Source organism: Chrysemys picta, chromosome 9, assembly GCF_011386835.1.
Source record: "Chrysemys picta bellii isolate R12L10 chromosome 9, ASM1138683v2, whole genome shotgun sequence".
NCBI classification, from domain to species: domain Eukaryota; kingdom Metazoa; phylum Chordata; order Testudines; family Emydidae; genus Chrysemys; species Chrysemys picta.
This window is the reverse complement of record NC_088799.1, coordinates 39,870,915-39,898,041: the sequence shown is the minus strand read 5'-3', so window position 1 is coordinate 39,898,041 and position 27,127 is coordinate 39,870,915. Positions and strand designations below refer to the sequence as shown.

The window sequence follows — 27,127 nt, the reverse complement described above, 5'->3', positions numbered from 1 at the left end:
TCTGCCTGGAGGCAGGGCAAGGGGTGTGGGGCTGGCTGCGGGCAGGGCAGGGGGTGCGGCGCTGGAGGCAGGGCAGGGGGTGCAGCAGGGGCTGGCTGCAGGCAGAGTAGGGGGTGCGGGCCTGGTGCGGGCAGGGGGTGCAGCAGGAGCTGGCTGCAGGCAGGGGGTGCGGGGCTGGCTGCAGGCAGGGGCTGGCTGGAGACGGGCTGGTGGGGGCAGGGGGTGTGGGGCTGGAGGCAGGGCACGGGGTGCAGCAGGGGCTGGCTGCAGGCAAGGGGTGCGGGGCTGGCTGCAGGCAGGGGCTGGCTGCGGGCAGGGGGTGCAGCAGGGGCTGGCTGCGGGCAGGGGGTGCGGGGCTGGCTGCAGGCAGGGGCTGGCTGGAGACGGGCTGGTGGGGGCAGGGGGTGCGGGGCTGGAGGCAGGGCAGGGGGTGCAGCAGGGGCTGGCTGCAGGCAGGGGGTGCGGGGCTGGCTGGAGACAGGAGCTGGCTGCAGACAGGGGGTGTAGGGCTGGTACGGGCAGGGGGTGCAGCAGGGGCTGGCTGCAGGCAGGGAGTGCGGGGCTAGCTGCAGGCAAGGGCTGGCTGGAGACAGGCTGGTGGGGGCAGGGGGTGCGGGGCTGGAGGCAGGGCAGGGGATGCAGCAGGGGCTGGCTGCAGGCAGGGGGTGCAGGGCTGGTGCGGGCAGGGGGTGCAGCAGGGGCTGGCTGCAGGCAGGTGGTGCGGGGCTGGCTGGAGACAGGGGCTGGCTGCAGGCAGGGTAGGGGGTGCGGGGCTGGAGGCAGGGTAGGGGGTGCAGCAGGGGCTGGCTGCAGGTAGGGCAGGGGCCCCCCTGCTTCTACCACCTTGGCCCTTTAAATAGCTGCCGGAGCCCTGGGGAAGCTGTGGGGCTCCCATGGCTATTTAGAGGACCGAGGTAGCTGGAGCCCCAGCACTTTAAATAGCCCCTGGAGCCCCCTGCTACCCCAGGGCTCTGGTCCAACCACTAGACCCCCCCCCCCCCCATAAGCGCCATAGCTCCCCCTTCTCCTCCACTGGGTACATAAAACTACAAGTCCCAGAATCCCTTGCTTCCCCCATCCCACCTCCTGAAGGGGCAGCCAATGGGCCGGAGCCATTTGCTGATTGGCAGGGGCACGGGCCAGTGGGGGCGAGCCCGTGCCTGGCGCACGCTGGCAGCTGGCGATAGCCCAATGTACAGGCCCAACCACTTGGCCTTCTTCACTTTAAAGCGCTGCCCGTAGGCCGACAGGAACTCGTCCATCTGCTTGTCCAGCTCCTGCTTCAGCTCCTCCAGGGCCGCCTGTTTCTGGGGGTCCTCGCCCCACAGCTCCCCCCGGCAGCGTTTCAGCAGCTCCTGGCGTTTCCCCTCCTGGCGTCGCTGCATCTCCAGGGGCTTCACTCTCAGACAGCTGCTCATGTTCTGGTGGCCACGGTCCTGCCAGGAGGGGGGCAAGATCGTCCATGAGGGACGGGAACTAGCATTACCCAGCCACAGGGGGAACTTCTGCCTCACACACCTGTAGCCCCCTCAACTCCAACCTACAGCCCCCTGCTAGCCCAGCCCTGCCCCCCGTCAGTCCTGTCGGTGCCCCTCACTCCCGACCCACAGCCCCTCTGCACTCACCAGCTGCTTCACAAATAGTCCATATTCCCTCGTGGCAGCTTCTACTGCTCCTCTGTTTGCCTTCTCTCTCATCTCTGCCATCTCCGCCATCTGTGGTGGGAGAGGAAAAAGGGTAGGGGTGGGGATGGGATACCCTCTGAACTGGGAGCCCCCCTTCCCCCACTCACCACCTTCTCCTAATTCCTCCAGGACCCTGCTTGCGGCTGTCACCCCCCCACTGGTGCCCCCTTTGTGGTGCCCCCTCCTGGCCCCCTAGTGCAATTGGCCAATGGCGGGTGGACCTGGGGTGAGAATGAACTGAAAACTGTCGGACTGGGATTTGGGCTTTCAGACCTCCCTAACCCCTTTGTATTGTTTTCAAATCAGTGGGGAAATGAGGGGAATCACCCAAAATTGTCCCCTCTACACATACGGACTGTATCAGGGGAGGAGAAAATCTTTAAAACAAACACAAAATATGAAAATCAATTTTTCTCCTACTTGTTGAAAATGAAAACCAATTAAATTTGTCACTGAGCGATGCAGGGGGTAGCTCGGGGCGCAGGAGCCAGGACCGGGTTATTTATTGACTGACGTCGATGGGGTCAGGGCTGGATTCTGATCTCGGTGACCCCGCTGTAAATCAATCAACCTATGTGTCCTTTTGGACACTCACCTTCTCCCCATTCTTCCCAATACACCACCTCTATCTATCTATCTATCTATCTATCTATCTATCCCCACACAACCTTCTCATCTATCTATCTATCCCCACACAACCTTCTCATCTATCTACCCCCTTCCACCCCCTCATCTATCTAATCTATCTATCTATCTATCTATCTATCTATCTATCTATTCCCATACACCCTATCTATCTATCTATCTATCTATCTATCTATCTATCTATCTATCTATCTATCTATCTATCTATCCCCACACAACCTTCTTATCTATTGTGGAAGCAGAGAAAGAACTGACAGGAAGGGGATTGCAATGCATGACAGTTTGTTAGCAAGAGTTAGGCTAACTGTAACTTTAATAACGTGAGATTTATAGACGTGAGGATTGTGTGAGGCGAGTGGGAAAGAACTGTGTGAGAAGTTGTTGCGACCTTGTGTAGGTAATGTGTAGAAAATATTGTATGTAGACTAGAGTTAAAACAAGTGAGAAAAATAAGATATTAAAATGGCCTATGTATAAACAAAATGCAGCTGTTGCTTATTATTGTTTGTAATGAAAGGTATAAAGGTTTGCTGTAATTGTTTACCTGTAGAGAGAGCTGTTTAGCTCTTTCCCTCTATGCAATTGTTAGAGAAAATAAAGTATCTGACTTGCTGTACCCAAACAAAAAGTGAGAACTCTGTTATTCTCCGACAATTTGGGGGCTCGTCCGGGATGGCAATGCCCGCAGAGGTACCGGCAGCTGCTACGGATCGTTCCCCTTCGAACCCCATGGCGCCACAATAGGGGTAAGAGACCTTTTAAAATCTCTATTGGGGTGTCAAGTAAGGACTGTCCATGGAGCCGTCTGTCCCTGTTGGGCTCACGCCATCCAAACTTATTGACTCTGCAGCAAGATCTGATGCAGAGCGGTTCTGGGGAATTGTTTTGCCGCCCCCAATAAGGTAGTTGTATGTGGTTCTGGGGACCTGTTAGTTTGGCCGCCCCCATATGCATATAAAAAATGCATAGGTATGCACCGGTGCTGAGGGGTTTTTACCGCCTCAAGAGGGGTTGTTACCGCCTCATAGTGTATTGAGTCTGGACATAAGGTACAGATGCATCGTGGTATTTGGAAATAGAGGCCTTGGGGTGTGTGTGTGTGTGTGTGTACACACCAGTGCGAATTGAGAGTTACCAGAAGACGCCCAGAGTACTCTGCGAAGTCTTTTGGCTCGTGACCAGAACTACTCTAACGCAAGCCCGGTAACTAGAGGATCTTTTAGGAGATCTGACCCACGGTGGGCTGACTCGGCCTGGCATCGTCCGGCAAGGAAGCTACCTGGGTCTAGGAGTGTGTGAACCCATCTTCCCTCCCCTTTCCTCTCTGTGTGAGCCACTGACAGTCTGATCATCTCGCTGGATGCACAGAGAATGAGCGGCGCCGTCTCTCTGAGACTAGCCGACACTCTTTGCTGAAGGGAGGTGTAGGAGGGTTGTGGCCATCCTCGTTAGCCTCTCCTGTATGAGTATCCTGTAGGGAGAGATCCTTAGTTTCTGAGCCGCTAGCGCGGACAGAGCATCCTCCCTGTGTGTGTAATTAAAAAATGGGTGGGGAACAGTCTAAGCATTCCCTCTCACCCCCTAAGGGTACCCCAGCTTATTTCATGTACGTACATTATGGTCCGAAAACCTGCAGGTATTTAGAGAATTGAAATCTTTACACGCGTGCAAATCCATCTATACAATGCCCACTAGAAGGTACCTTCAATTTAAATAAACTTACATATCTCAGAAAAACCCTGGCTTCGCCAAAAGCCTCTAATACGCAGTGGGAGCAATTTGTCTATTGGTAAAAGAAAGCAACAAAGAGACTCCACGAGTCTCAGGTGCGGAGTCTAAAAGTGATATATTAAATATCACTAAGGCTAAAAAGGCATTGCAGTAAAATCTAGCAAGTTCAAAAATTCAGAATTTCCTAAATAACCAGCTAATGGCCATTCAAAATGATCTTGAGCATCACGCTTGGCCCACTGCCCTTACAGACACATCAGAAGTACCATCTAATCTGTGGCCATAAAAACATACTTGGAGACTTTCTGGGTGAAAGTGCAGACGTTCTCAGTGCTCCTTCCAAGCATATGAACCGGTTAGGGGGGTGTGGGCTCCCATATACCGAATCCTGCCGGGTCCATGGAAAAAATGCACGTGGAATTGGGTAATTCACCAAAACATCTAAAAAATTAAACTACCTGGTATGCCCAATCAATTTTTAGTCAGTGCTCCTAAAATTACACCTGACATTTAAATAAAGTTAGAAAGTCAATGGACATTTTGGCCGTTAAAACCCCCACAGCTTCAGTGTATACGTAAACTAAAGCCAAAAAAAGTTGTCACTGTTCATAATTACGTTTGCTAAAAAAATAAAAAACAAAAAACTACCCTAACAAAACATTTACTTTTCCAAGCTAATAATAGCTGTGTGTATATTAATGCCACCACATTGCACGACATACATTTTAATCTCACTACCACTGCAGCAATCATATTATCTAGTGGCCTGCAAATAAAGTTTTGCAAATAGCCTTTAAGTTCCAAATACCCTTTCATTAAACTAGTTTAATACCAAATCAATTTCAAAATTTGCTTTCACTGTTACCAAAGGTTCAAAAAATCTCTAAAGTACAAAAGCAAATTCACATGCTTCAAAATATATATCAAGTTAAAAAGTATGTCTTTCATACAGCTTATAAAATGTCCACCTTATGTACTAAATATAATATATTATGTTTTATAACTAAAAATGTACAACAACCCCATCATATTGTCGCTATAAAAATGTTATTGCTTGTATTGTTGTTAGCTAGTGTAAAAGTATGTTATTGTTATTGTAGAAAACATAATAATAATAATACCTTTCATGTCCATGCTCATCATGCATTATCATTACATCCAATCAAAACCCCTAAGATTAAAGCATCCAATGTAAAATCTAAATTCCAAAACTTCATGCAAATAAAAATTTAAAAATATTTGTTGTACTAGTAGTACAAAAGGGGGGGTTGTGGAAGCAGAGAAAAAACTGACAGGAAGGGGATTGCAATTCATGACAGTTTGTTAGCAAGAGTCAGGCTAACTGTAACCCTAATAACACGAGATTTGTAGACGCGAGGATTGTGTGAGGCGAGTGTGAAAGAACTGTGTGAGAAGTTGTTGCGACCTTGTGTAGATAATGTGTAGAAAATATTGTATGTAGACTAGAGTCAAAACAAGTGAGAAAAATAAGATATCAAGATGGCCTATGTATAAACAAAATGCAGCTGTTGCTTATTATTGTCTGTAATGAAAGGTATAAAGGTTTGCTGTAACTGTTTACCACTAGAGAGACCTGTTTAGCTCTCTCCCTCTACGCAATTGTTAGAGAAAATAAAGTATCTGACTTGCTGTACCCAAACAAAAAGTGAGAACTCTGTTATTCTCCAACACTATCTATCTATCTATCCCCATCCACCCCATCTATCTATTTATCTATCCCCACACGCCCCATCTATCTATCTATCTACCTATCTATCCCCTTGCATACAGAGGTTCCCAGTGCTGAGGGCTGGGACAGACCCTTTACCCGAGTGAGGTGTGATGGTTCCTTCCCGCTGTGTGTCCCTCCACAGAAGGGGCTCCTGATCTGAACACCCTGCCCTGCTCTCCCGCTCATCACCCTGACCTAGGGTGTTGGTGCCTGTCTTGCTCGAGGCCACCTACCATCCAAACTGGGGCCCACCCAGCTGCCCAACCCTCCCCCCCCCATCAGGCCAAAGCCCCCAGCCAGAACCCCAATGGCCACTGCTTCCTCCAGCCCCACTACAACTACACTCGCCCTGATGCCTACTCCGATACCCGCACCCACCACTGCCAAGAACCACCCCCCGACCCATGGCCAGGCCCAACCACTCGGCCTTCTTCACTTTAAAGTGCTGCCCATAGGCCGTCAGGAACTCGTCCATCTGCTTGTCCAGCTCCTCCTTCAGCTCCTCCAGGGCCGCCTGTTTCTCGGGGTCCTCACCCCGCAGTTCCCCCCGGCAGCGCTCCAGCAGCTCCTGGCGTTTCCCCTCCAGGCGTCGCTGCATTTCTGCAAGCTTCACACTCAGGCAGCGGCGCATGATCTGGTGGCCACGGTCCTGTGGGGAGCGAGAGAGATTGGCCATTAGGGACGGGTTCTAGTGTTTCCCAGCCACAGGGGGCACCACCATGTCATGCATCCACAGCCCCTTCAACTCCGACCCACCACAGCCCCCTGCTATCCCATCCCTGCCCCTCCCCAGCCCAGCTCTGCCGGTGACCTCACTCCCGACCCGCAGCCCTTCTTGCTCACCAGCTGCTGCACAAATTGTTCATATTTCCTCCTGGAGGCTTCTACTGCTTTTCTGTTTTCCTCCTCCATCATCGCTGCCATCTGTGGTGGGATGGGAAAAAAGGTGGGGGATGGGGATGGAACCATCTCTGCACTGGGAACTCCTCTCCCCCCACTCACCTTTTCCCCATTCCTCCAGGGCCCTGCTCGCTACTGTCACCTCCCCACTGCCCCCTGACCCCCCACATTCCCCCAGAGCCAGGGACAGCCCCCTAATGACATCACAGCAAAGGCCACATTAGCATCACCCCTGTGGAGGGGGCTGGTTCTCCGGCTGGGTCTCTGGGGGTTCCCTTATCTCTCAGGGGCTGGGGTCAGGGAGCCCCAATCAGGACATTTTGCAGGGGGCTGCCGTGGTGCCCCCTCCTGGCCTAGTGCAACTGACTAATGGCAGGAGGATCTGGGGTGAGAATAAACTGAAACTGTTGGTTTGGGATTTGGGGGTGTTCTAACCTCCCTAACCCCTTAGGATTGTTTTAAAATCAGTGGGGAAATGAGAGGAAATGCCCCCAAATTGTCCCCTCTACACACGCACTGAATCAGGGGAGGAGAAAATATTTAAAACAAACAAAGTATGAAAATCAATTTTTCTTCCACTTTTGAAAATGAAAACCAAAAAAACTTGTGACCGAGGGATGCAGGGGGTGGCTCGGAGCACAGGATCTACGGCCATGTTATTTATATACTGAGGTCGATGGGATCTGGGCTGGATTCTGATCTCGGTGACCCGGCTGTAAATCAATCAACCTCTGTGTCCTTTTGTAATCTCGCAAAATTACCTGTTGTAAGTTTGTTTTTATCTATCCCCAAACATCCTCATATCTATCTATCCCCTGCATACAGAGGTTCCCAGTGCTGACGGCTGGGACAGACCCTTACCCAGAGTGAGGTGTGATGGTTCCTTCCCGCTATCTGCCCCCCGCAGCAGGGGCTCCTAATCTGAACATCCTGCCCTCCTCTCCCGCTCATTCCCCTGACTTGGGGTGTTGGTGCCTGTCTTGTTCTGGGCCATCTTCTGTCCAAACCAGGCCCGCAGCCAGTGCCCAACCCCCCCAATCAGGCCAAAGACCCCAGCCCCAATCCCAATGGCCACTGCTTCCTCCAGCCCCACTAGAGCTGTACCCGCCCTGATGCCTACTCCGATATCCGCACCCACCACTGCCAGAAACCCCACCCCCCACCCCCCGCCCAATGTACAGGCCCAACCACTCGGCCTTCTTCACTTTAAAGTGCTGTTCATATCGCGGCAGGAACTCCGCCATCTGCTTGTCCAGCTCCTTCTTCAGCTCCTCCAGGGCCGCCTGTTTCTGGGGGTCCTTGCCCCGCAGCTCCCCCCGGCAGCACTCCAGCAGCTCCTGGCGTTTCCCCTCCAGGCGTCGCTGCATCTCCAGGGGCTTCACCCTCAGGCAGCTGCTCATGCTCTGGTGGTCACGGTCCTGCCGGGATGGGGGAGTGATCAGCCATTAGGGACGAGCACTAGCGTTACCCAGCCACAGGGGGCGCTGCCTCCTCACACACCCGCAGCTCCCTCACTTCCGATACACAGCCCCCTGCTACCTCAGCCTTGCCTCCCCCGAGGGATGCTGGTGCCCCTCACTCCCAATCCGCAGCCCATCTGCACTCACCAGCTCCTGCACAAATTGGTCATATTCCCTCCTGGTGGCTTCTACTGCTCTCCTGTTTAACTCCTGTGTCATCACTGCAAATGCCTCAGCCATCTGTGTGGGGAGAGGGAACGGGGTTGGGGGTGCGGATGGGATGGGCCCATCTCTGAACTGGGAGCCCCCCCCCCAGTCACCACCTTCCCCACATTCGTACAGGACCTGCTCCTCGCTATCACCTGCGAACTGGTCCCCAACCCTCCACATTTCAATAGAACCAGAGGGCAGCACTTCAACCCCGCAGCCATGACCACGTTGCTGCCACCCCCGTGGAGGGGCTGGTTCTCTGGCAGGGCTTCCTGCAGGTCCCCTTATCTCTTGGGTGCTAGGGGTCCTCGATCAGGACATTTGGTGGAGCTGTTGTGGTGCCCCTTCTGGGCTAGTGTGATTGGCCAATGTTAGGAGGACCTGGGGTTGGGGTCAATAGAACCAGCCCCCGCCCCAAATCCAGGCTGGAAAGAGAGAGGTGGAGGGAGGGGTGACCTGGTACCTTCATGGGTGAGGAGAAGTCGTAGCGTTGGGTCTTCCAATATTGGGAGACGCCCTGCAGGGAATAACGCCCGGGGGAAGTGGGATCAGGGACAGCTCAGCCCCTTTGCCCCCGCTGAGCCCCTTCCCGCTCCCTGCAGCCCAGCGACCCCTACTGAGCACCCTGCCCCGCTCCCTGCAGAATAGCACCCCGTATTGAATCCCTGTCTCCGCCTTGCGGCCCATTTTGCTGTCTCCCATCCAGCCCCCCCTTAACAGCCCCCACTCTCCCACCTTGATCCTGGCAGCCAGCTGAGCCCCCGTCAGCACCTGCCCGGCTCGGTCCGTCCGGACGTGTGTCCCTGCTGAGTGCACCACACTGGTGACGTACTCACACAGGCACTGCCGGAAATCCTCGTCCATGTCTGCAGAGGGGAAAAGGACCCAGGCATCCGGGAGGGATCCAGGTGTCCAGGGTAGGACACACGTTAAATGTGATTGGGTGGGCTAGTTTGTGCCACAGGAAATGAGATTCCATCTCTGGGCAACAGCTGCTTAACGCCCCCCCACCCCCACTGCCTGGGGGAAAATGCGGGAGAGGCATGAGGGGGCAAGGAGAGGCTGCAGGGGGGAGACAGCAATCTCCACTGGGTGGTGCCAGGGGACCCATGAAGACCCAAAAGGGGGACCCCAGCAGCGTTCCCCTAGCAGACCAGGACCCCAGCAGTGACACCCCCCCCCATGTCCCTCTCCCCTCCCACACAGATGCTGTGACCCAGCAAGTGCTCCTGTGCAGTGGGCAGTAGAGTCAATTCTAAGTCAAGGGGGGTGAGCTGGGCACTGGGATTTTGGGGTGGGGGAAGTACAAGAGGGGAAGAAAGGGGCAGCAGAGGAGAGAGGGTGGGGATGGGGGCAGGGAAGAGGGTGGGAGCAGTGCAGGAGGGGGTGGGGACTGGGGGAGCAGAGCAGGGGGTGAGAGGGGAGAAGATGAGGGTCTCTTACCATCTGGCATCCCTGCCCTGCTCCTGGTGAACTGAGTGCCAGGGTGGGGCAATAGGTAGCACCGGGTGCCGCTCGCCCTCAGGGCTTCCAACACCAGGGGCTGCTCAGCAGAGACCTCCAGGTCTTGCGGGAGTCAAAGCAACATTTGTGGCCATCAGCAGGGAATCAGACCCGCTGTGGAAACGTTCAGCTCCGCCCCAAAGTTTGCTGTTTCCATGAACACACGTGGTATCTGATCATTACCTGTGTGATTTCTCCAAGATACTCCTGCCCCGTGTCCGCGCCGTAGGCTCCAGAGAGCTGCCAATCTCGCACCAACAGGTCCAGGTGCTGCAACAGAGAGCACAGGAGAAGGGTCACACTGGGGCTGGGGGCACAGAGAGGAGACCAGAGCTGGAGGCTGTTGTCCAACCCAGCCACGGACACTGAGACCCTGGGCATGACGTGGGCGTGGAGGGAGAACAATGGACTGGCTGTTTCTTTGGGGTTTGTCCAGCATCTGGCACAATGGGGTCTGGGTCTAGGACGGGGGCTCTGAGGTGCTCTGGCAATAGAGACAGTAAATAGGAATAGTAAGAATCAGGTGGGATAACAGGACTGGCGGGGGGTGGAACAAGCATTATATCCTCATATGGGGGGTGATGGGAAACAAGGACCCATCTGGATTGGGGCCAGATTGCAGGTCCCTCCAACCTCCTTCGCAACCTGAATGAACATCTGAGATGCAGAAAGAGAGAGAGAGAGAGGGCAACATTTTTCCATCTTGAACAAACCATCCCCGCACATGTGACCAATCAAGATTGGCAATGCAAAATAAATGAGTGAAATAAATGCCACTGAAACTAAAGGGATCCCAGACAACATTCAGTGGAAACTGATTTGAAGAGAGAAAAATTGACAAAATGAAGAGAGAAAACATAATTTCAAACAACAATAACTCAACACCAGTAATCAAAGATATAAAAGCAATAACTGAATTCAGAAAACCCAATAGTTGGTTCTAGAAAAGCAGTCACAGAAGACACAGAAAGCCAAAAATCAAACTCATCAAGCCAACAATTGGAGACCAAAAAGAAATAATGAAAAGAAGAAAACTAGTCATTGGAATCAGAAAACCAATGATTGAAACCAGAAAAGCAGTGAAATAAATCACACAATCACTTAACAAAATCAACACACTAATAATTAATGCCAGAAAACCAATGGTCAAAAATAGAAAACCAGCATTTATCAAAGTCAGAAAAACAGTAATCAAAGCAAGTTATCGGGAATTAACATCTGAAAGCCAACAATAAAAAATAAGTATTTGAAATAAGAAAACCAGTAGTCAGAGTCAAAACCAGCAATGCAAGTCAGAAAACCAGATATCAAAGTCAAAATACTGTACCCCAAAGTGAAAGACAGAAAACCAGTAATCAATATCAGAAAAGCAATAACTGAATGCAGAAGTCCAATCATCAAAGCCAGAAAAGTAGTAATGAAAATCAGAAAACCAATAGCCAAAACAGAAAGCCAATAATTGAGGTATGAAAACCAGATCAAGGTCACAAAACCAAGTCAAAGTTAGAAAATGAATAGTCAAAGACAGAAACCAATAGTATAAAGAAGCAATAAGTGAACAGCAGAAATGAAAAAAAAGTTTAAACACTCCAAATATATAAAGAAAAATTAAAAGCCGGTAATCAGTAGAGAGACACTAATAAATGAAGCTCTGTAAACAAACACTGAAATCTTGTAACCAATAAACAAAAAGCAGAAAACCAATAATGAACCGCTCCCCTCAAACCAGTGAGATCAAAATCTGACAATCAAAGAATGAAACCCAATAAATGAAATGGGAGTGGTGATAACTAAAGCCACAAAACTGACAAGCATGGACCAAAACACAATGAACGAGAACTGAAAACCAAAGGCTGAAAATCATAGATCGAAACTTGAGAAACAATGAGTGGAACCCAAAAACGTGCAGAGAGAAACCCAAGAAATGCTAACATTTGGCTGTTCTTTGAAAGTGGAAATTGGCATGAAAACATTCTGATTTTGTCAGCTTTCCATTTTTCAACAAAACTTTTATTTTCCATCTCCCCACTTGGTCACTATGAAATCAACTGACAACTAATGGTGGGTACGAAATAACAAACAGCTAATAGCCAGTAGTGACTCACAAATAATCAATAACTGGCAGCTACTAATGAATATAAAATAACCAATTATACAAGTTAGTTAATTGGCTAAGTGAAGTAAAAGGCCTAAAAGACAACCGGATGGCATTTCTCTTTGTCTGTCTGTATCGTGATCACTTTTTGAGACCACATCTGATCAATTCCCAAATTTCAGGGGACACGCTGGGCAACAGTTGAAAGAACACTACTGACTTGGGGGCGGGGGAAATTGGAAAACGGGAAAGCCCAATTTCCATTTAGATCTGGTGAGTAGCATCAGCAGCCAATGAGCCAATCACTCTGGGGAAGGAAGGTAGCAGGGACTTCTGGGTGCTGAGCAGGGAGAATGGGGGGCACATAGACCCCTGGCACGGGGGGAGGGGGAATGAAGCACACACAGAGGTGGGGCTGGGGGATGGGACATAGGTTTAGGGTTAGGGCTGGTTGGGAAGATTCCAATGGAACATTTTTCCCATCACAAACCCTTAACTAACGCAGAGCGATGCAGGGTGCCCAGGGCTGGCTCCTGCCCATCCAGACTCAGTGTCTGGGTGCAGGTGGCTCCTGCCCCATATGGGGCACAGGCAGAGAGCAGGGCTGGGTGCCACAAGTATATTGGAGCACCAGCCCAAGAAGGCCGAGGTACGGTTGGGCGGGCATTTCCCTTAACTCTGCTGGCCCTGGCTTGGCTGAGCACGACATTCTGGCAGGGCACGTTCTGTGAGAAATGCTGATTTCTGGGGGCACCTGTATCTGGGCACCTTGCTCCATAGTGGCATGGTGCCAGGGCCACCGAGAGCGGGTTCGGGCCCCCCAGCAAGGGCGGACCGGCTAAACAGGGCCGACGAGGGGGGGGGAAGCTGGGCTCCAGACCCCCTTCCGGACCGCTGGGCCCCGGGCCCCCTTTCAGACCGCCAGGTCCCAGTAATTTGTACCGGTTCCCCCCCCTCGTCAGCCCTGGTTCCACCCACCTCAGCTCTGGGTCACCAAAGCTACCACAAGGCTACCTGACCCTCCCGGAAACCTGAGTCTGCAGGCGCATTTCAGATCACTTACGGGAGTGAACCGGGACACAAAAGTCTCTTCTCCACCAGCCCCCCAGCAGGTCCAGCACTCAACAGTGAGAACCAGAGCTAATTGGTTAATGACAAATAGCCACCAGGTAATGATAAAGAACCAGAAATATGACAGTCACTAATATTTGATTAATTACTGCTCACGTATTACTGTTCAGACTCATTGCTCGAATCCCAGCCTGGGGCAAGATCTCTGGGACTTTCTAAACATCAATAACAGCCTCTAGACTGCCCCCCCTCCAATCCCTACATCACCCAGAGTCTTGGGTCCTCCCAGCAGAGACCTGGCTGGCAGGTCCGTGTCAGTAGAGCTGTGTGTATCCTCTGCCCCACCCACCTCCAAATAATCTGCCTCCGTCTGCTTAAACATACTGGAAATGTTAAAGATCTGGAAAATAATAATAAGAAAAGGTGAGCCCCCCTGCCAACCCCACACCTCACCCCACTGCAGCACAGCCCCCCTGCTGGCCCCCTCACCCCGCTCCCCACAGCACGGCACCCCCTGCAGAGCCCTCAGTCCCGTCCCCCGCAGCACGGCTCCCCCACCCAGTAGGAGCTGAGCAATATGCCCAACACGGAGAGCTTGATGCTGGTCTCCATGCGGCGCTGCAGGTCCAGGGAGCCTGTAGGGAACTACAGGGCTGGGACCTTATCCCCATCTGCCCATTTCTTTCCCCCCTGCTCCAGCCCCTCCCGTCCCCCTGCCCCTGCACAGGACTTTACCCCCTCCAGACTCCCCCATTCCCCCCCCCCCACTACTCCAGTCCCCTGCTCCCCTTAGAATCTTCTCCCCACACCACTCTCTTTCCCCTCCCATACTGCCCCATCCCCCATTCCCCTGCCTGCTTCCCTGCCCCACTCACCCTCCTCCCCTGGGCTTGGACCCAGAGGGGCTGGTCCCACATCCACACGCCCCTCGTCACGGTCGCTGTCCCATTGCGACACTCAAACCACCCAGGGCCTCGTCCTCTCGGCCCATCCATGACGCATCCACAGCCTCCTGTAGGGGGTGACCAGGGCAAGGTCAGAAGGGAACGGGGATTGGGTCTGGCATTCTCAGGGGGCAGGGTGGTGGGACACTGGGGGAGGAGGTGGAGTTCTAAGGGTCTGGGGGTGGGGTTACAGTTGGAGGATGGGACCAGTGGTACATGGGGAGGGGCCATGGCTGGAGGGTGGGGCCTGTGCTGCAGGGGGAGGGGCCACGACCAGAGGGTGGGGCCTTTGGTGCACGGGGAGGGGCCATGGCTGCAGGGTGGGGCCTCAGTTGCTCGGCCCTGGGCCTGGTACAGCGGGAGGGCCCTGCCTGGGGAGAGGGGACCTTTGCTGTAAGGGGCATGGCCAGTCATGGAGGAGGAGGGGGCCCTTGCCGAGGTGGGTGGAGTTTGTGTTGCAAGGGGCAGGGCCCTGGCTGGGGTGGGTGGGATCTCTGGTTCAGGCGATGGGGCCATAGCTGGGGCTCCTGTCCCCACTCACCGGGCTCTGGAGCCGGCGCAGCAGGCAGTTCATCAGGAAGGATTTTCCCCGGCGCTGCTCCCCGATGATGGACACCAGGCAGACGGGGGCATCCCCCACCCCACCCTGCTCCAGGCGGAGGCTCAGGGCCTCCTCGTACAGGATCAGGCTGCCTTTGTCATCCAGACGAACCAGCTGCACCAGGCGCCCCGGCTCTGGCTGAGCTCCCAGGCCCTGCTGCAGGGACAGAGCAGGGTCAGAGCTCGGACCCCATCCCAGAGCCAGCCAGTCCCTGCTTCTGGATGAGAGCCCCGTGCCCCATTCCCATCCCCTGAACCAACTAGTCCCTGCCCCTCAGATCAGATCCTCTTGAGCCATTTCCACCCCCCGTGAGCCATCCAGTCCCCTGCCCTCCAAATCAGAGGTTGCGCCCCCTAGAGAGGAAAGGCCCCGTGTCCCATTCCCCACCCCCTGATCCAGCCAGTCCCCGCCCTGGGGCCTGTGAGAGCGTGCGCCCCTTTCCCCTGATTCAGCCTGTTTGGTCTCACCAGCTCCATCTCTTCCCGCAGGGGTTCTGTGATTTTCTTCACCAGGGCTCTCAGACGCGTGTCTGGGGTCATCCTGTCCCTGGAGCAGGAGGTCCGGCACTCGGGGTACTGGTAGCCCTGGGACGAGACCCCGCGCCAGTGAGCCACGAGGCAGCCTTGGCAGAAGTTGTGGTTGCACTCGATGGAGACGGGGTCATCCAAGACATCCAGGCAGATGGAGCAGGTGACGTCCTCCCTGAGTTGATCCATCTCTCTAGACCCGCTGAGTGGGGGGAACCTACTGGGTCAGGACCTGGCACCCGGAGCAGTAGGGCTCTGCTGGAGGACGGCTGATCTCTAGCCCAGGTGTGCCCCTTCCTGGCAGCAGGAGTCTGGGGAGGAGCGAGAGAACATGGGAATATTTCTGTGAACAAGCTGTGTGACTCAGTTTACCTGCCCACTTTGTGTTCCTGTCCACCGGGCAGCACCAGAGAGAGTAGACGGATTCCAAGAAGTCATGGCGGAGATTGGTAGATTCCCAGGCCAGGAGGGACCAAGGCTGAGCTCCTGGATAACAGGCCAGAGAACTGCCCCCAGTTAATTCCTGTTTGAACGAGAGCAGATCTCTTAGAAACACATCCCACCTCGAGGGAGAATCCACCGCACTCCTTGGTACATTGTTCCCATGGTTAATTCCCCTCCCTGGTAAACACGGATATCTTCTTTCCAGGCTGAATGTGTCCAGCTTCAACTTCCAGCCATGTGGTCACGTTAGAGCTTTCTCTGCTAGCCTGAAGAGCCCATTATTAAATATTTGATCCCCGCGTAGGTGCTTCTACACTGGAGTCAAGTCACCCCGGGAGGTGGGAGCTTCTCTTTGCTAAGCTAAACAGCTTGAGCTCCTGGGGTCTATCACTCCAGGCCACGTTTTGTAATCCTTTAACCATTCGCTTGGCCCCCCTCTGCCCCCTCTCCAATATATTCACATCCTTCTTGGACTGCTCCGGATCTGGACACAGGACCCCAGCAGCGGTCGCACCAGCGCAAAATCCAGAGGTAAACTGACCTCTCTGCTCCTACGCGCGATTCCCCTGTTTGGGCATCCTTAGCGCCTTTGGCCACACTGTCGCACGGGGACTCACGTCCAGCTGATTATCCCCCATGTTCCCCTACACTCTGTCAGCGTCTCTGCGTCCCTGGAGAGACACCCACCCCTCCACCCCCCACCGGGCTGGGAGCATGGCCGACGCTCTTTGGCTGTATCACAGCACGTGTTGTTGGCTTGTGCCCAGCCTACCCTAGCGCTGGGGCTGTTGGTGACACTGGACTTTTCTCCGCTGCCTACGGCCTGGCAGACACCATGTGCCACGGGTTAATCACTGGCAGTGCCATGCCCGCCAGGGGCACAAGCCTCTGAGAGGAGTTTGATCTCAGTCAGACTCGCTGCCGAGGGCAGCTGGGGAGACACAGGGGCTCCTGGAGCCCGAGTCCGGGAGGCACCGAGCTCGGCCTTAGGAAAGGCCACGCTCAGGGCCTAACAAGGAAATAGCTTCCTTCCCATCATGCAGTGAGCTGGGTGCTGACTGGCCGAGCTTTCCTCCAGCTGGCGTGAGAGCAAATTCACCCTCTCACCCCCACAGAGCCCTGGGCATTGGGTGGGGGAAACTGAGGCACAGAAAAGGGAAAGAACATGCCCTGGCCCAACCCCACTCCCCTAACGCTGGGCTCTGGTCCTGGAGCACCAAAGTCTCCTCTTTTTCTGCTGGAGACTCTCCAGTTTCCCACCCTGGGATCCCTCCCAGCCATCGATGGGCCCCAAAGGGGACCGGCTCTATCTGTCCTACCATCAGTGATGTCTCCTGAGCAAGCACCAGGGCCAGCCCAATTCGTTTTTTCATCCTAAGTGGACACCCCCTTCCCCCCCGTCAAGATAGAAGATGGGAATTTTGTTTCCCTCCCTCTTTGGATGAAGTTGCCAGATTCACAGGGCAGTTGGGGTTTTCCTGCAATCCCCAGCTGCTGGAGGCATGGGATTGCTGCACTCTGATAAGGCAAAGCAGTGCCCATCACAGGCACAAACTAACCCACAGAAAGAGCCAGCCCCCTAAAAAAGAGGGGTTCTATATATTTGCTTGCTGGTCTTTGGAGCCCCTTTTCCAGCTTCTCCCTCCAGTGGCAAGGGCTGGAAAAGCGGCTCCAAAGACCGGCAAGCAAATATATAGAACCCCTCGTTTTTGTGTGTGTGTGTGGGGGGGGGTGAACATCTGAGGGGCCGGCTCTCCTTCCATAGATTAGCTTGTGCCTGTAAATGTCCCGATCGCGGCTAACGCAAGACAAGCCACTGTTCTGGGTGATTCCACAGGCCCAAGGGTTTGCCCGGGTTTTAGCTGGTTGAACTGGTCAGAGTTTGACAGTGTTTCAAATCACGCCATGAGCCAGACCCAGCATTAGGGGTAGATTAGCCGCTGTCTGAGGGGGAGGGGGAAGGGGGATAGAGTGGCGGGGACAATCCTGCTCCTTGGCGGGGGATGGGCTCCACACGCCCTCCGCCTCCTGCTCTTACCCGGCCAAATCTCCGCTTCTCTCCGTGCAGGCAAAATTTTGTCTGAGAAACAAAAGCGTAACTCCGTGTGTCTTATCCTTCCAGCAGCCCAGCTGGCGGGAGTTTGAAGGTGGGTGGGGCGGCCCTGCTCTCACATTGTAGTACGAGGGGGTGGGAGGCAGAGTGCGTGTGGGAGGGGAGCACAGAGAGGCCCGGAGAGGTGGGGCCAGGCTGGAAAAGCAAGTGACAGAGACTGGAGGGTGCAGAGAATCTTCATTCCCCAGATCCCCCCACAGGCTCTTTGGAGCAGCAGGGTCTGGAAGTTCACGTGCTTTAAAAGGCACTGAAAGTGCCAGGAACTGTGATCAACTTGGGGGGCCGGACAGCTTGGCCAGAGATACACCCCCTAGTGAATTTCTGGATGTTACCACTGCCTCTCCGTCCAGAAATGACATCCCCAACTGCCTCTTCTCAGAAATGAGGCATTTCTTAGAACTGAAAACAAAAACCCTTAGCAAATATTGAACTCTTTCCACTGCTGGGTAATGGTCACCTGGGGCTGAGATGCAGTCACCTCTGGGGTGGAACAGCTGAGGAACAGCAGCACAGCAACACTACATGGAGATAGCTCGCCCAGCGCTGAGATGCAGCTGTCTCTGGGGTGGCTTCTTCGGATAACGTGATCTTATGAATGGGTCCTTTTGTCTTTGGAACTCACTGCCACATGATCCCTGCTATGTATCCTGGAGCTCTTTGCTGAGGCTTTTTACTCCTGTTTGATGGTCTCCTGTCTGGTATTTCCCAGGTTTTGGTTCTTTAGATTAAGGGTGAACCACTCAATAAGACTCTTAGACGTTAAGGTCAGAAGGTCATCTAGTCTGACCTCCTGTACATTGAAGGCCACAGAACCTCACCACCCACTGCTGTAATAGACCCCGAACCTCTGGCTGAGTTACTGAAGTCCTCCAGTCGTGGTTTAAGGACTTCAAGTTACAGAGAATCCACCATTGACACTAGTTTAAACCTGCAAGTGACCTGTGCCACGTGCTGCAGAGGAAGGCGACCCCTCCCCTCAGGTCTCTACCAATCTGACCTGGGGGAAATTCCTTCCTAGTCCCAAATATGGCGATCAGTTAGACCCTGAGCTTGTGGGGGAGACCCAGCAGCCAGACACTTGAGAAAGAATTCTCTATAGTAACTCAGAGCCCTCCCCATCTAGTGTCCCATCACCGCCTGTTGGAGATTTTTGCTGCTAGCAGTTACAGATCGGCTACATGCCACGGTAGGCAGTCTCGTCATACCATCCCCTCCATAAACTTATCAAGCTCAGTCTTGAAGCCAGTTAGGTTTTTTGCCCTCACTGCTCCTCTTAGAAGGCTGTTCCAGAACAAACTAACTTCTGCCTGAGTCTGTAGTGGGCCTCACACAACAGCTATCAGAGGGGGGGGCGAGCTGGCCTCAGTCCATCTCGATGTGGTGCTAACTCTGAACCCTACTAATGGCAAGCCACTTCTCAACACCCCACATCTTCACTTTGGATCTCAGGCTGGGAGGCAGGAAGGCAGTGATCAGACAATGAAAAGTTACATAGCCAGCTGTGAATGCTGTTGGGTTTTCTCAGAGTGCATCACGGCCGTGACACCCTCCACTCTGCATTGGGTTTGTTTCCTGTCTGACGCGGGTGGACATCGTAAGAAACATGGGAATGGCTCTTTCTGGGAAAGAAAAGATTTAGCAGATTTTATCTGCTGTCTAGGCATGCAGCCAGCATGAAGCCACTCAAAAGCACTGAGTTGCAGCTGATGCTGGGGTGGGACATGTGGGTAACAGCTGCAGAGTCGCACTGAAGTTCTCAGTGGGGACCTTGCTGTCACCAAAGGCTGTTCCAGGATAGCATCTCCTTTGGGCTTTTACTGCCATTGGCCATGATACACTGACACTCTGGAACCCTGTATCCCTCAGTAGCACACAGTATTCACCACTGTGATATGATTATGAGATGTTTTGTATTATGCATGCCTTGTGAGGTGGTATGTAAAATGTCTGGATCTGTTGAACATTAATAACCTGTTGGATTGGATGTGCTGCCATTGTATGGGAAGTTATGCTCTCTGTGCGTTTCTGAAATATGTTGTGAGGTTGGAAGACGCCCACAGCCAGCTTTACAGTAGAAACAAAGGAGGGCCAGAAAGGTGTTGATGGCCCATCAGGAAGAATCCACTCTCTGAGAGACTCCTTGGAGAGGGCACTTAGTCAGTGGGGTACTGCCTGACCAATGGGCTTGCCTGACCCCCATGACACAGCAACGATCTTTCTAGCAACTGAAAGAGAGTATAAAAGAGGGACAGAGACATCATAGAATATCAGGGTTGGAAGAGACCTCAGGAGGTCATTTAGTCCAACCCCCTGCTCAAAGCAGGACCAATCCCCAACTAAATCATCCCAGCCAGGGCTTTGTCAGGCCTGACCTTAAAAACCTCTAAGGCTGGAGATTCCACCACCTCCCTAGGTAACCCATTCCAGTGCTTCACCACCCTCCTAGTGAAATAGTGTTTCCTAATATCCGAGCCTGGACTCTGTGACTGCATTAGTCGCCAACAGGGGAGTGTAGCAGGAGAGGACACAGAACATGTCTACAAGTAACTTTTTCTGGACTGCTGAGGTGGGGGGAGAGGCCAGATTCCATCTGGCACTGTAGGACTCTGAGGACGCTCTGGGATCGGGAGCGAAGTCTCTGGAGCCTCGGGAGGTGCAGGTTTGGAGACACGTGGCTCCTACCTAGTCCAAAGTAACCTGCCGTGCTCCCCCACAAGAGCCATGTTAATAGGCAACACTGCCTCTCTCTTTCCTTGGCCACATGTATCGTGTCCTTTATCTGGTGGCTAGTCCAGAAAAGGAGGACAAGTGCTCACTACTGCTACCACCTGAGGGAGTTGCAATAGCCCCAGAATCTGGGACTTCAAGCCCCTAGAGTGACCTCTTACCTTTATAGCTCCCCCCCCCCCATACACAGCTATTTTAAAGTTTAGCCTGATAGTAAAGAGACCCCTTTTCAACCCTTCACCACACAAGAGAAAGCCGGCAGCATTTGTCATTAACTATTTATTTCTCCTCTCCTGGCTCCCAAACTGCTTCTCCTCCCTACTGCCGCCAGCCACCTTCGAGTTCTCCCTCTTCTCTCCCCGGCTCTGCTCACTTGATTGCAGCAGCTCAGTGGATGGTCCAGCTTTACTCTTTCACTTCCATTCTTCTTCACTTCTTTGGGTGGCTGCATTTGCCATTGAGCAGGCTGATGGAAATACCTGAGTGCTCTGTCTAGGCCAGGGGTCTCCAACACGGAGCCTGCAGGGCTATTTCTCTAGGTAAGCGGCTCCAGGCCACAGGCCAATGCCATCCTGCACCCCAACCCCCTGCCGTGAGCCCCCTGCCTGCACCCCAACCCTCTGCCACACCTCGCACTCCCTCCTGCCCCCTGCACCCCAACCCCCTGCCTAGAGCCCCCTACTGCACCCAACCCCCTACATCACCCCTCCAACTCCCTGCCCTGAGCCCCCTGCCTGCATCTCAACCCCCTGCTGCACCCCAATTCCCTGCCCTGAGCCCCCTGCCTGCACCTCAACCCCTTGCTGCACCCCAATTCCCTGCCCTCAACCTCCTGCCACATCTTACATCCTTCCTGCACCCCAACTTCCTATCCTGAGCCCCCTTCTGCATCCCCCACCCCCTGCCCTGAGCCCCCTGTCTGAACCCCAACCCTCTGCCACACACCACACTCCCTCCTGCACCCTGTACCCCAACCCCCTGCCCAGAACCCCCTACTGCACCCCGACCCCCTACCTCACCTCTCCCTGCCCTGAGCCCCCTGCACCTCAACTCCCACCCTGAGCCCCTGCCACACTCCTCCTGCCCCCTCTAGGGGCAGGACTGGGGGCAGCGAGGGGGGGGGTGTCAGTGATGTGGCCCTCGGGCCAATGAACTAGTCCTCAGCCGGCCCTCGTGGTCATTTGAGTTTGAGACCCCTGGTCTAGGCTCACAGCCCCAGCAGCTAAAGCCAAGTGCTGCTGAAAGCAGGGGGAGATTAGCCTGGATGGGCAGGAGTTGAAGCTTGGCCCATAGGGACCCCAGGCACTGCCGCTGCTGCCACCTTCATGGTGAATCCTCCAATGCCTCGCCAAAGGGCTCTTCCACATTCTGCAAACTGGCCTCACTGGCTGACTGTCTAGGAGAACAGAAACCCTTTGTTAGAGCCGGAGAGTCTCTTGCCATGGCTCCCTGAGGGTCACAGTCAAACACCTGCGAGTCTCTAGGAGGCTCTCAAGCAGTTCCCTGCTCAGGCACTTGGCATCCACTAGCAATGGTCTCTGACAGCGGCATTGCCAAGGGGAGCTCAGCACATGGTCCCTTCTATGGCTTCCTGAGTGGGAGGGAGGTTGGTCTTGTCATTTAAGGCCTAGTGTCAGAGTCAGGGCTCCTGGGTTCTCGGACTTTGGAAGTGGGTGGAGTCTAGCGGTTGGAGCTGGACTGGTATCAGTCCCACGCTTCCTTCCTGCCTCTGTCAGGGACGTCGTGTGTGACCTTGCAGCCAGTTGCTTTCTATCCCTATGCCCCAGCGAACAGGGATAATACTGACCCACCTCAGAGGGGCTGGCAGGGGTCACCAGCGTCATGACTCAAGTTGGAACCAGTTGTGCTCTTGGTAGTGAAGGGCCCAGATTCAGTCCCCATGGATGCCCAGGGTGTCTGTATTGTGGCCCTGGTTTGACTCACCTAGCATTACAGGCTGTTTAGCCCGGTCCTGGCCAGGCGTGGTGCATCTGCTCCTGGCCCTCATCACACACAAGAACATGGCCCACCAAGGACAGTCCATCAGCTCCCATCTGGTGTTCAGCTCCAGGATGGATGGGGAGCCCTAGCTGGACCATAGAAAGACAGGGGGGTGTTCTTTGGTGGAAACTGCTGGAGCTTCAGCCTCTGCTCCCACCTCCACCCCCACGCTAAGGGCTTCAAAAGTGGTGCCTGACCCCAGGTAAACAAAGTAGCCAAGCTGAGGCCAGGGTGGCACTGATCCTAAGAAAAGAGCAGATTTCTCCTCTGCCCTAGGGAGATTCCCCTAGGAAAAGCAGCTGGGGTGGGGCGATACAAGCACTACCCCTCAGCCCTTGAATAGCGGGCAACTGGGACTTTGGGAGCCAAGGGACTGGTGTATCTTGCTGGAGATCAGAAAGGGGCAATGGAGAAATTGTACCAAAGTCAATGTCACGGCTGGGTCAAGTGCAGCCAGACCTACTGGTCAGAGCCAGAGTCCACACTCACGTGACAGGAGTGGAGAGTCAGCCAGGTCAGGATACTGGAAGATCAGCAGCAAAAGACAAACTTGCTATCACCACCACAACTCAGATGCCAGGAAATCAAGCCAGGGGAGCGGCAGCAGAACCAGGCAGCGCACGGTCCAGAACCGGGAGCAGGTCTGGTGTTCAGTCAGCTTCGTGTTCCTGCTGCTGTCTTACGCAGGGCCAGGGGGCCAGTGAGCTTTCCTGGGACTCCTCCAATAGAACCTCATGAGTGGAGCCTCAAACTGGGGCTGAACTTCATGGGTCCGAGGTAAGCAATTTTCAGCAGGCTTCGAGGTGGAGGGTTGGAGTGTGGCTGCTCCCATGAACCCTGCAGACCCGGGTTGGAGACCCCTGGGTCGTGACAGTGAGTGATCTCTCCCCGCTCAAACCTCCTGCAGCAGGAAACAGTCTCCAGGATCCTGGACACCGCCTCTGAGAATAAAATGAGGATATCATGATGAGAAATAGGGCTCTGTACCAGGGCTGGGATCCAGGGACAGGGAAAGCTCCCAGACAGGTTATGCATCGGGGATGCCATTTCTCCCCCAAGAGACCCACACGCCCCAAGAAGTAAATGGCTCTTACCTCAATGAGGGACTGGGGTCTTCCATCTAAGCCTCTTTGAGAGCCAGCATTGCTGGGACGAGGTGACCTGTCCCCACTGCTCCCTGACGACTCAGCTACAGGAAGCGCCCGTCTGGGAGGCTGTGCCAGATCCCAGGGCCTGAAAGACAGCTGGAAGGAGGCTCCTATTCCTGTCACACCCAGAGACCCCATAGAAGGGCCAAGGGGAGAATAAAGGGCAGAAGGTGAAGCTAGCCCTGAGTCTCTGTCCCACCCCCACCTCCTCAAAAGTGGAGCTTTCCGAGCTCCAGTGGGGCTGTGACCCTGACACAAGGGCTTTTCTGCACCATATGGGGCAGGGAGAGCTCTGCCTGGGCGCAGTGGGAATGAGGGGGGGTAGACCAAGGAAAGGGGGGAGGGGAGTGGGTGCAAGGGAAAGAGGTCCTGCCCCATATGAAGGAATTTGGGGGGCAGAGGGAAGAACCCTGCTCCACAGAGAGGGGAGAGAGTTTCTGTGAGTGCCAGGGGGCTCCATTTCCCCTTCTCGCTCTCCCAATCAGAGGGAGGCCACTCCAGCTGGCCCAGTTTGGTCCTGACCAGAGTCTGCAGGGTAGCAGTGGGCCCACAATAGGGCTGGGCGGTTTTGACAGGGTTGGGACTCACCAGCATGGCGCCTCCCGCTGGTCGCTCTGGGAATTAGCTCAGTCCATGGGGAACGCCCTCTGCTGGCAGCATCCCATCCATCTCTTGTCCTCCGTTGGCATCTGGAGCCGCGTTGCTCACCGCTTGACACTGCCCTGCAGGCCACTGCCCCTCCAGCAGTGCCCACTAGTCCATCCTCACCCCATTCCAGGATGGGGGTTAGCAACAGTCCTTGCACCTGCCTCGGTGGCCAACTGCAACCCCCAAAGTCTAGCCCCTTGTCTCAAGGGCTGGTTACAATTTGTCTCGGCCATCGGATGGCCAGATGCAGTACTGCCCAGCCCGAGATGCTGGTCTCCTGCTCTGGAGACAGACCTTCCCCCATGAAATTCTGGGACAGACTACCTGCTGCTCTCCTGGGCAGCCATTATATAGGGCCTAGCCTAGCCCTGATTGGCTGGCTCTAATCTCGGCCCTGATTGGCTCTCAGTAGGCCCTTCCCTGATTGGCTGATGGCTTGCACAGCCATTCTGGCCTACTCTAGTTCCCTCTCACATGGGGGTGGGGCAGCCGTCCCACCACAAACCCTCCCCCTTAAAAAATGCTCACGGGGGAGGGGAGGAAAGGGGTCCCTATCACCCCAGCTTCCTACGTAGTGGGGCCTGCAGGGCATCCCTTTCCTCTCGCAGGCCCTCCAAAGTCTGGAGCCAGCTGCCTCTCAGCTGTAGGGTCTGGGTTCCCACTGTTGAACGCCCTGGTCCTACGTGGGTTCCTACTTCTGTTTGGGTTCCCCCATGGGCCCTCCTGGCTCCTATGTGGGTTCCCTCATTTCGGTGGGGCCTCTCTGCCCCAGCCCCTTTCTCTCTAGGGGCCTCCGTCTTCACCACCTCTTCTCTGTGGCTAGTCTCTGACCCAGCCCTTGTCTCAGACACTCCCCCTTTCTGCCTCAGGGGGCAGTGCCTCTTTAGATGTCCCCGTTGGTGGCAGTGGAAGCACTTTCTGGGTCTTCCCCCTGCCACATCCCTACTCCTGCTTGTTTGGGCCCTAGCCCTTCCTTCTGGGCTGGCCCGGGCCTTGGGAGTCCTAGGGGCACTCTCTCTTCAGGTGCCCTGGCTCCCCACAGACCCAACAAGCTGGGGGCCCCCCTGTTACTCTCACAGGGGGTGCCTTTTCTGGGTGGGGCCTCTCTGCCCCCTCCCAGGAGGGACACTCCCTCCTTTAGTGTCCCTGTCACCTACAGGCGAAGCAGTTCAGCGTTCCTGGCCTCTCGCCCTCGGTGCCGGATCTCTTGTTTGGTCTGGGTGCCGACCTCCACAGCAGCCAGAACAACTCCCTCTGCTGTTCGGCAAGCCGAGCCACCCAGGCCCTCCAATAGAAGTCTCTTTTCTCCACCATTTTGGTCTCTCCATGTGGCACAATCTGCCTAGTCCGCTTGACGGTGTCCTTCTTCAGGCCACTTCCCTCCAGCAGTGCCCCCTAATCCATCCTCATCTCCTTCCAGCGGGGAGGGGGGAAGCAGGTTAGCAACAGTCCTTGCACATGCCTCAGTGGCCAACCAAAACCCCCAAGGTCTAGCCCCTTGTCTCAAGGCCCGGTTGCAGTTTGACTCAGCCACCACATGGCCAGGTGCAGTACAAGAGGGAACAGGGGGACCCAGGCCCACCAACTATCCTGGGTCCAAACCCAGGGATCCTCTAGTGGCAGTCTCCCTGCTCTCCCCTTGTCCAACTGTCCCAGGGACACTTCCCCTCTGGGTCCTCTAGGCCCTTTCTATCAGGGCCCGCAGTCTGGCAGGTCTTGGGCCAGAGCTGTAGTATGCTCGCTTGAGCCTGCCCAGCACTGCTCTTTCAGAGATGCTGGTCTCCTGCTCTGAAGACAGACCTTCTCCCATCAAGGTCTTGGGGATACTGCCTGCTGCTCGCCTGGGCAGCCTTTATATAGGGCCTAGCTTAGTCCTGATTGGCTGGCTCTAATCTCGGCCCTGATTGGCTCTCAGTTGGCCCTTCTCTGATTGGCTACCAGCCTCTGCAGCCGCTCTGGCCTACTCTAGCGCCCTCTTGCATGGGGGTGGAGCATCCGCCCCACCTCAGCGATCAGCTGTCGCAACCAGGCTGTGGCCTGGGCTGCGGGGCTGGCTCCAGGCACCAGCGGAGGAAGCACATGCCTGGGGCGGCATTCCGTCCATTCTTGGGGCAGCACAGGCCGGGCGACTTTTTTGTTTTTTGCACTTCAGCAGTTCAGGCGGCGGCAGTCCGAGCGTTGTTGTTGGTTTTTTTTCTGCTTCGGCAGTTCGGGTGGCAGCAGTCCAAGTGGTTTTTTGGTTTTCTTTTTGCTCACTTTGGCAGTCCGAGCGCTGTTGTATTTTTTTTTTTGCTTGGGGCAGCAAAAATGGTAGAGCCGGCGCTGCTGGGCTGAGGTCGCTCAAGTGGTCAGCCCCTCAACACACTGTATCGGGGGTGGCTCAGGCCTGGGCGGGGCCCAAGCACCCCACAAACAACCAGACTTCGAGGGCAGGCCTTGGCCTGGGTGGAACCCTGGCAGCCAGCAAACAGACAGACTTGACAGGGCTGGCTCTAGCCTGGGCGGGGCCCCGGTGGCCAGCCAACAAACAGTTCCTGTCCTGGGCTAGAGCCTCCTTGCACCGTGTAGGGGGTCAGCCACCCGGGGTGGGGTGGCAGGGGGACGCGGTCCCACCCTCCTCCCCCGCGTCCCAGCCCAAGGTGCTGGCAGGGGCAGGATTGGTTGCCCCTGCGTCGGCGGGGATCCAGCCGCAACACGCCGACTGAGCCGCGCCGGGCTCTGCAGCCAGCAGCTCCCGGGCTGCCCCTGGGCTACTTCCTGCCTCCCCGGGGTTTGGTACCTGCGGCCTCCAGGCCTCTTCCGGCTCCTTGGGGTAAACCGCAGCGGGTACTCCGGGCCAGTCCTCGTCCATGTCTGGGGTTAGGGTTAGGGGACTCTGGAGAACAGGCCAAGTGTCCTCCTCTGTTGCAGGCTGTCCCCCAACTGTGGTGAAGGGCCGGCCT

At 55.0% G+C, this 27,127-nt stretch overlaps 1 protein-coding gene, 1 long non-coding RNA gene and 1 pseudogene across 2 annotated transcripts; all 3 read right to left on the bottom strand.

Annotated features, from left to right (window-relative positions):
* Positions 1 to 1,002: 1,002 nt before the first annotated feature.
* Positions 1,003 to 8,372, bottom strand: LOC122172968 (centrosomal protein of 164 kDa-like). The gene is made up of 6 exons (XM_065557439.1): positions 8,301 to 8,372; positions 7,899 to 8,111; positions 6,637 to 6,717; positions 6,230 to 6,442; positions 1,626 to 1,715; positions 1,003 to 1,436 (listed from the first exon to the last, which is right to left on the bottom strand). Exons 1-6 carry the CDS (start codon positions 8,370 to 8,372, stop codon positions 1,047 to 1,049), a joined length of 1,059 nt encoding a protein of 352 aa, XP_065413511.1. The 3' UTR covers positions 1,003 to 1,046.
* Positions 8,373 to 8,825: 453 nt separating this feature from the next.
* On the bottom strand, positions 8,826 to 9,982 carry LOC135973707 (uncharacterized). The gene is made up of 3 exons (XR_010590677.1): positions 9,807 to 9,982; positions 9,099 to 9,229; positions 8,826 to 8,880 (listed from the first exon to the last, which is right to left on the bottom strand). It is a non-coding gene; the product is annotated as an uncharacterized LOC135973707 (long non-coding RNA).
* Positions 9,983 to 13,799: 3,817 nt separating this feature from the next.
* Positions 13,800 to 17,734, bottom strand: LOC135973610 (RING finger protein 112-like; annotated as a pseudogene).
* Positions 17,735 to 27,127: the final 9,393 nt, after the last annotated feature.